This window comes from Bos indicus, chromosome 1 (genome assembly GCF_029378745.1).
Source record: "Bos indicus isolate NIAB-ARS_2022 breed Sahiwal x Tharparkar chromosome 1, NIAB-ARS_B.indTharparkar_mat_pri_1.0, whole genome shotgun sequence".
Taxonomy (NCBI): domain Eukaryota; kingdom Metazoa; phylum Chordata; class Mammalia; order Artiodactyla; family Bovidae; genus Bos; species Bos indicus.
The window spans coordinates 119702267-119710824 of NC_091760.1; the positions used below are offsets into that span (position 1 = coordinate 119702267).

General features: G+C 39.2%; 1 protein-coding gene across 2 annotated transcripts in view; it reads right to left on the bottom strand.

Annotated features, from left to right (window-relative positions):
• CPA3 (carboxypeptidase A3) overlaps nt 1-8350 on the bottom strand; it is a 32190-nt gene extending 23840 nt beyond the window's left edge. For both annotated transcript variants that reach the window (XM_070793376.1, XM_019961134.2), the window contains exons 1-3: nt 8264-8350; nt 8091-8166; nt 4929-5053 (exon numbers count right to left, since the gene is read on the bottom strand). In XM_070793376.1, the coding sequence (XP_070649477.1) occupies nt 4929-5053; nt 8091-8166; nt 8264-8331 (269 nt within the window). In that variant the 5' untranslated portion in view covers nt 8332-8350. The remainder of the gene's footprint in view (nt 1-4928; nt 5054-8090; nt 8167-8263) is intronic.
• Between the last annotated feature and the right edge of the window lie 208 nt (nt 8351-8558).

Sequence of the window (8558 nt, forward strand, 5' to 3'; positions counted from 1 at the left end):
TGGTTTCCTTTGCTGTGCAAAAGCTTTTAAGTTGTATTAGATCTCATTTATTTACTTTTGTTTTTATTTTCATTATTTTAGGAAGTGAGTCAAAAAAGATTTTGCTGCAATTTATGTCAAAGAATGTTCTATGTTTTCCTCTAAAAGTTTTAGAGTGTCTGGCCTTACATTTAGGTTTTTGATCCATTTTGAGTTACTTTTTGTGTATGGTACTAGGCAATGTTTTAATTTCATTCTTTCACATGTAGCAGTTCAGTTTTTGTAGCCCCACGTACTGAGAAAACTGTCTTTTCTCCACTGTATATTCTTGTCTCCTTTGTCATAGATTAAGTGACCGCAGGTACCTAGTCATCTCTATTAAGATGATCAAGTGATTTTTTATCTTTCCTTTTGTCAATGTGGTATATCACATTGAGTAATTTGCAAATATTGAACCATCTTTGCAACCCTGAATAAATCCCATTTAATCATGATGTACGACCCTTTTTATATATTGTTGGATTTGGTTAGCTGGAGATATCACTCTTTCTGACTTCAGACTATACTACTAAGCTAGGTCATCAAAACAGTAGAGTACTGGTATCAAAAAAGACACATAGATCAATGGAACATAATAGAGAGTCCATTCCCACTGTTGGTAGCAATGCAAATTGGTACAGACACTATGGAAAACAGTATGGAGCTTCCCCCAAAAACTGAAACTAGAACTACCATGTGATTCAGCAATTCCGCTCCTGGGTGTATATCCAGAAAAAACAAAAAACAAAAAACAAAAAACACTAATTTGAAAAGATACACCCAGGATATAGAAGCAAACCAAGTGTTCATCAATAGACAAATGGATAAAGAACATGTGGTATACATATAATTAGAGTATTACTCAGCCATAAAAAGAATGAGATTATCTTTTTGCAGCAAAGTGGATGGATCTAGATAATAATATGCTTCGTGAAATAAGTCAAACAGAAAAAGACAAATACTGTATGATATCACTTATTTATAGAATCTAAAAAAATAAAACTAATGAACATGTACATCACAAAATAGAAAGAGATTCACAGATTTAGAAAGCAAAGTAGTGGGGAGAGGGAAAAGATAGGGGTATGGAATTAAGAGATACAAACTGCTTTTATAAAAACAGGTAAGAATATACTGTATAAAATGGAATTATAACAATTATTTTGTAATAAGTTTTTAAAAATTTATTTTTTAATTGAAGGATAATTGCTTTACAGAATTTTGTTTTCTGTGAAACCACAACATGAATCAACCATTGGTATAAATTTTAAAGGAGTATAATCTATGAAAATATGGAAACACTGTGCTATACACCTGAAACTAATATGTACTCAAAGTACTTAAATTAAAAAAAAAAAAAGGAATAGAGAACTGTGGGCCAGTGTATGTGTTACCATGAGTTTTGGAGTGTGCGTATGTGTGTTTGTGTGTGTGTGTGTAAGTGCAGTGGGGAAGGATGTTTTAGGGAGGCAGAGTCATGTTATGCTGCCTGATAAATTGGTTTGGACTACCTCTCCCTGATACCCACATTCCTGCAGGGTGCTGCTGCTGCTGCTAAGTCTCTTCAGTCATGTCCGACTCTGTGGGACCCCATAGACAGCGGGTCTACTCAAAAAGCATGATTCCAGGTTTCTGCATGATCTCAATTCTCTCCAGGAACTCCCTAGTTGAATTACCTTGCATTCTACTCGGCACTTATGGACATGGATTTCCCCCAACATTGGAGGCATATTTCTATGTTAGATAATAAACTTTAAGGCACTAATTTTTATTTAGCAGGAGGGAAAGGGTACCACCGCTGATGTGTGTGCTGCTGCTGACAGTCTCTAGTTATCCTGTTGCTCTTTTTCTGTGGGAAAGGGAGCAAACCTGCTACTCTAAGGTAAAATCTGTCTTGGTAATTTAATTTTCTGGAAATTAAAAAAAATATATCACACAGATGCTTTAAACTAAATAGTGGTTTCTATGCACTGTCTAATGAGGGGTGTCTAAGTAAATCATTGTGTCAAACCAGCCTCTTAATGTGGTTTTATTCAAACTGGTGTCTGGCCCAACCAGATGTTTCTGTGCTTAGAACCCACTTCTGTTACTGACTGACACCAAGTAACACATGTAATTAATATGCAAATAAAATTATCTATATAATTAGTACTTGGAGACAAGATTTTAAATAGTTCTTGTCTGCACAGATCACTTTACATATTTATATTTCCGAGGAAGGTAACTATCTGATTATGTGGCTTTCCCACAACTGTGGCTAATTTGGGCCAATTTCTAGAAATCATATCCTAATTAGATAAAACTAATTTTTATAGGTAGTTTAACACTTTGCTTCTTGATGTAAATAGAAAGAAAGTACTTGGCATATGACAAAACGAAAAGCACACTGTTTATGAGGATCTGGATTTAGACCTCTGTTTGAGTCAGATTTGTTCCAAGCTTGGAGAAGGCCAAAGAGGAATAAGGGCTGATAAAATGGATGGCTGGCAGCCTCCTGCCTTGGCGTCTCCTGTCACAGTGATCTATTCTACTAACCACACTCAGTGTCAAGCAGTCAGCTTCTTGTCTACAGTATCAGGATATTGAGGAAAATGTAGTTAGCTAAAATTTATTTTAGCTTGGGCTAGATACTTTGTAAGAATTAGTTGATCATAAGGAATCTGGGTCAGGTTTGTATTAATGAAGTAAAGTGAAAATTGTATAAATCGAGGCACATATTTTAGAAGTCTGGCTTTCAAGTGATTCACGAGATGGTCACCAGGAAGTATATAGTGTAGAGGGGTGATTTCTTTTAGAAATATTCAAGACAGCATATCAGCCTCAGCATAAGCCCAGAGTCCGTAATGTCCTACTAATTTCTGTGATCTTATGTGTATAAAGTGTCTGCTTCTAATTTTAATGGTACAGTTTATAAAATTATAGAAAAACTTATCAATGTATTAATTAAAAATGTTTAGATTAATAATTTTGAATATGTTCTCCCAATATATTAACTTCCCTGGTGGTTCAGTGGGAAAGAATCCTCCTGCCAATGAAGGAGACATGGGTTCAATCCCTGGGTCCGAAAGATCCCCTGGAAAAGGAAATGGCAGCCCACTCCAGTATTCTTGCCTGAAAAATCCCATGGACAGCGGAGCCTGGCAAGCTATAGTGCATGGAGTTGCAAAAGAGTCAGATATGACAGTGATTAAACCCCAAGGAATAACTTACTTTTGAATATATTCTCACCATACATGCACTTACACGTTTGTTTCACAGCCTTCTTGAAACAATGGCAAAAACAAAGATAGTGACCAACAATAATCACACATAATAACCTGTGACTCTAAGCCATAGGCAAGAATGTTTTTTGTTTACTTGTCTATGTATGTATTTCCTTTAATAGTATTTAAATTTGTTAGGGATATTGTAGCAGTTTAATAAATACAATCAAGTCATGATAAGCAGCAATAAATCCCTCTCTCTGATATGACACTGTAGGATCTTTGAACCAGAAGTAGAAGGTTTTTTGAGCTAACAGCACTGTTAGGTAGCAGAGGCATGAAATATTAAATCAAAAAGAAAGAACTAAGGTGTAGCAATTTTGAGTGATGGGGTTCCTGTAAAGGGTGCTGCTGGAATGACAAGGGCTGGGGGAGTTCAAACAGGACCGCTCAGTACACCAAACTGCTAAATATTTTAAAGTATAAAAACACACTTTATTTTCTCTAGTATATGTTGATTTGTGATATTCATCTCTGAGCTCCCTTCTTATTTGTTGCCCTAGGGCCCAGACTGTGTGTGCATGACCCATGGCTAGTGCTAGATAATTTCTAATTTCCTCTTATTTCTCTATGGGACCACAGTGACTCATTTCTGCATCTTAGGCCATTTGAGAATTCTCTCCTCTTAGATTTAAGTCTTATTTTACTGTGTTGTTTTGCTTTCTCTGAGGAAGAATTTCTTTCATAAAGAATTATTTATTATAAATTTTATATTCCAACATCTCTGACTCAAAGATAAACAATGTACTTTGGGTCTCTTTTTATGTATCAGGAGAATTTGAATATAAGAATCTGGTGCGGGCACAAGGAACTCTGTTCAATGTCATGTGGCAGCCTGGATAGGAGGGGAGTTTGGGGGAGAATGGATACATATATATATATATGGCTGGGTTGCTTTGCTGTGTACCTGAAACTATCACAACGTTGTTACTTGGCTATACTCCAGTATAAAATAAAAAGTTTAAATAATGAAAAAAAAAATGCAATGCTGGTAGTCATCAGTAGTGCTGAGTTCCGGGCTGATTACCTGTCAGGAGTAATGAGTGTGACCAGACCATCCATGCCTGCTCACATGCTCTTTGTCCTCACCAGGGGTTGAGTTTTAGGGATGGCAGATACCATAACTGTCATTCTTGCAGATCATAATAAACATAAGATAGAACTTGAGTACCTGGTTTGAGCTCATCATTTTTATAAGCAGGCCTCCATACTCTGTTTGGAGGCAACAGTAAGTGTTATTTCTTAGATAGAGCATTCATTTTGAGGGGCCCCAATATAAAATTATACTCTCCTTTCAATTTCAAGACTCCTCAGACTTTGAGTCGGAGAAGGCAATGTCACCCCACTCCAGTACTCTTGCCTGGAAAATCCCATGGACAGAGGAGCCTGGTAGGCTGCAGTCCATGGGGTCGCTAGGAGTCGGACATGACTGAGCGACTTCACTTTCACTTTTCACTTTCATGCATTGGAGAAGGAAATGGCAACCCACTCCAGTGTTCTTGCCAGGAGAATCCCAGGGACAGGGAAGCCTGGTGGGCTGCCGTCTATGGGGTCTCACAGAGTCGGACATGACTGAAGCGACTTAGCAGCAGCAGCAGCAGCAGACTTTGAGTATCTAACACATTTGAATATTTTCATAGGACTTACTCATAGTGCATTTGATTTTGATCCAATGCAGACTCAACAAACTGGGATTCCTTTGCACTGATTTGGAAATCCACCGTCATGTTAGCAGCTACATGGTGGGTGGCGTCTGGGTACCAGAAGTCAAGCTGTGCAGATGAGTTCAGTGTTAGTCACAGTTGTTTATTTGCTCAAGCAACACATATTTATTAATAAATGACCACGTGTCATATGCAATGAAAGGAATTTAGGGTTCAACGTGTCTGAAGTATGAGCTCTTCTCTTAATAAACCTATGAGATTTTTGCAAATATATTTAAAAACTGTTGACTATTAGGCAGTGGGAAAAAAGCTATTGTAATGATCATATTTTTTTGGACATAATATATTCAAATGCAAAAAGAATGATCAGCTTTTGGTTAATCTGTTTTCTTCTACCACCAGTTGGAGTTGTTTCATAACTGATTTAGCCACAGCATCTGCCTCTGGTTGGGAATATGGATTCATATGTGGCTTCTTCCTCCCCTGCCCCTGCTCTTGAGTCAGGCCTCCCTCAGAACCAGATGTCCCTGTAAACTCTGGAATTCCTGGAAAGATTGTGTCCAGTGAAGACATATTCTCTAGCCCTGTCATTTTCCCAGCAGTATGTCCTTGGGCAGATTACTAAAACTCTTTGAGTTTCAGTCCTCCTCCTAAGAAATGGAGCTAACAGCCCTCCATTGGGAGTCTTGTGGAGGTTATGAGACAGCTATGACAGCTGGGCCACACAATATTTAGCAACTGCTGGTTCCCTGCTCTTTATTTTCTGCTAGCTGAGAATTTCAGAAATTTGGTGAACAGAATTCAGAGTAAAATCATTTTAGAAGTTCCCAGTTCTTATTCTTGAAAATCATACTCAATTGTGAAACCAAATGACGTTATCAGTTCCCAGCCTTGGAAATGTGGAGAAAATGCTCACTTTCCACCCATCGTGCCAAGCTTGTGGGCATAGCTGAGTCTGCCTGGCTGTTCTGTAGATGAATCCCATTCTACTTCTAGGTCAGTCCTGTTCCAGTAAAAGGCTGCTGGGAACCAACCAATATTTGTTGGTTTGTTTTGATCAAAAGGCTACAGTATAAAGTAGACATCTGTGAGGTATAAGAATGATTTAAAGGCGAGTTAGGCCATCACAATAGCAATTTCTCTATCCTAACAGGGTTATGTGGTGCATGAATTTGTTGTTGTTGTTTATTTGTGAAGTCACGTCCAACTCTTTTGCAACCCCATGGACTCTAGGCTGCCAGGCTTCTCTGTCCAAGGGATTCTCCAGGCAAGAATACGGAAGTGGGTTGCCATGCCCTTCTCCAGGGGATCTTCCTGACCCAGGAATCAAAAATGAGTCTCCTGCATTGGCAGGTGGATTCTTTACAACTGAGCCACCAGGGAAGCGCAGGGCAAGAGTTTAGGGCTCAGTGGACTTGCATGAACTAAATAAGCATCAGGTGCAGAGCTGGATGCCAGGGCTGTGGCGGTTAATAAAAGAGAAGCAAGGAGCTTAATGTGGAAGACAGAGCCATCTATGCATTTCCAACATGCTTACCCATGCCAGGGGCAAGCACAAAGTTGTTTCTAGGAGCACAAGAAGCAACCCATCTGGGTCATGAGAGTTGATGAACAGAGAGGGACTTTCTCCAGGAGATACTGCCTGAGCTGGATCTTGAAGAATAAGTGGCATTTAGCCAAGTAAAGAGGAAAATACATTCCTCCCGAGAAAAGGTGTATAGGGCCAATGTGGGTGAGTGTTTGGTATTAATAGTGCTTGAAGGGTAAGAAAGAGGGTGGAGTACAGAGGTTGGAGATTATGAAGTTCTTGGAATACCACATCGATATCAATAGAAGATGCTTCTACAGTACTTATTATGACCAGGCACTGAGCATTACCCCAGTATTAGCTCATTTAGTCTTTATAATAACTTTAGGAAGTAGGTATGATTATTATGTCCCCACTTCACAGAGGAGGAAATTGAAGCCCAGAGAGGTTAAGTAACTTGCCTAAGGACACAGAGCTAGTGTAAAACTAGGATTTGAACCTCTGAAGACCATGCTCTTTCCATACTAGGCCACCTCTCACTGAAAACCTTCAAACAGAGGAATGTAGGTGTCCAATTTTAGAGCAATCAGGTTGCAGTATGGACTTGACTTCATGGGAGGCAAGACTAGAACCCTGAACATAAGAGAAATTGTAATTGTCTATTGAAGTTGTCCCTGAAAAAGATAGAGCAGACATGAATTTGGCAGTGACAGGGGAATGAAGAGGAAAGTATGGATTTGAGAAAGATCTGGGAATTAGTATAGGCAGATTGATTTGATGTGGAAATAAGGGAGTGTCTGACTAGACAGATCTTGGATTCCATTCTGGGTTTAAATTTGACATGTCATCTTGGTCGTTTAATTTACTGTCTTTGAACTTCAATTCTTCTGTTTTAAACACGTTAAATTGGGACACAGACATTGAAAATCTAATGAATTTGAAATGATGTATTTGAGCAAACTCTGGGAGACAGTGAAGGACAGGGAAAACCTAGCGTGCTGCAGTTCATGGAGTTGCAAAGAGTTGGACATGACTTAGTGACTGAATAACAACAAGGTGGCTAGAACAGTGTGTCTTGTACAGAGGAGCAGTTGAACAAACGATAAAATGATTACTTTAGTCCATTGGATTTTAAAAGATAGAGCTAACTTTAAGAGTTTTCTTTCAAAATGGATCTGCTCTTAGAAAGGGACACTTCTTGGTATTATCAAACAGTACATTGATGTTATCAGTTAAGCAGTACCTTGATGTAATCATAATTATGATTATGCCACAGAAAGTAGACCACTGGTATAGATCCAGATGGTAGTAAGGAGAACGGAGTAGGCAGGAACTGTCAAGGTTGAAGAAGAGGCCATGATAAAGGTCAGGAATGTCTCGCTATTTCACAATTCCACCTAGAAAATGCTGTTGTTTGCAAAGTTTTTGGATGGGAAAAAGAAGTGGTAATTTGGAGAAAAATAAACAGAAACAACGAAAGGATTAGCAGTGAGTTGAGTTATCCAATTATCACCATTTTCCCCAATCTTTGTCTTTGGTAGCTCTGTGGGTGTTAAAAATAAAAGACAAAAGGAGAAGGTTTTAGGAAATAGAAAAGATAAGATAGCCTTGCCTTACCTGGCTGGTTTTGGCTAAGTCCTTGATGATGTTTGCTTGTTTTTCATCCTGGAGCTTCACACGGAGCACCTTGTCCCTGTAAGAACACAAAAGGTGGAACACGTGAACTGGAAAGAAGCATTTCCTCTCTGGCTTCCCAAACACAGTCTGGAGCACAGGGCCGTGAGATTTACCCGTCAAAGCGGACAGGAGCAATTGCAAGGGTGGTGGCGATCAAACCCACAGGCAGGAGGAACCTCATGGTTCTTCTTTGCCTGCCCAAAGACACTCTGCTGGTTTTGTGTCTCAACTCTTATCTGGATGAACAGCTCATTTCCTCTTTGGGTTCTGGTGGATAGAATGTGCCCCCCACCCCTTTGCCCCACCATTTTCTAGTTGGGGAGGGGAGTAGGGTGGCAATGTTAACACTAACTGCCCTCTTTGTGACAGGTGAATTCCGTGCTACTCAAATACCTTTTACAATTAAGG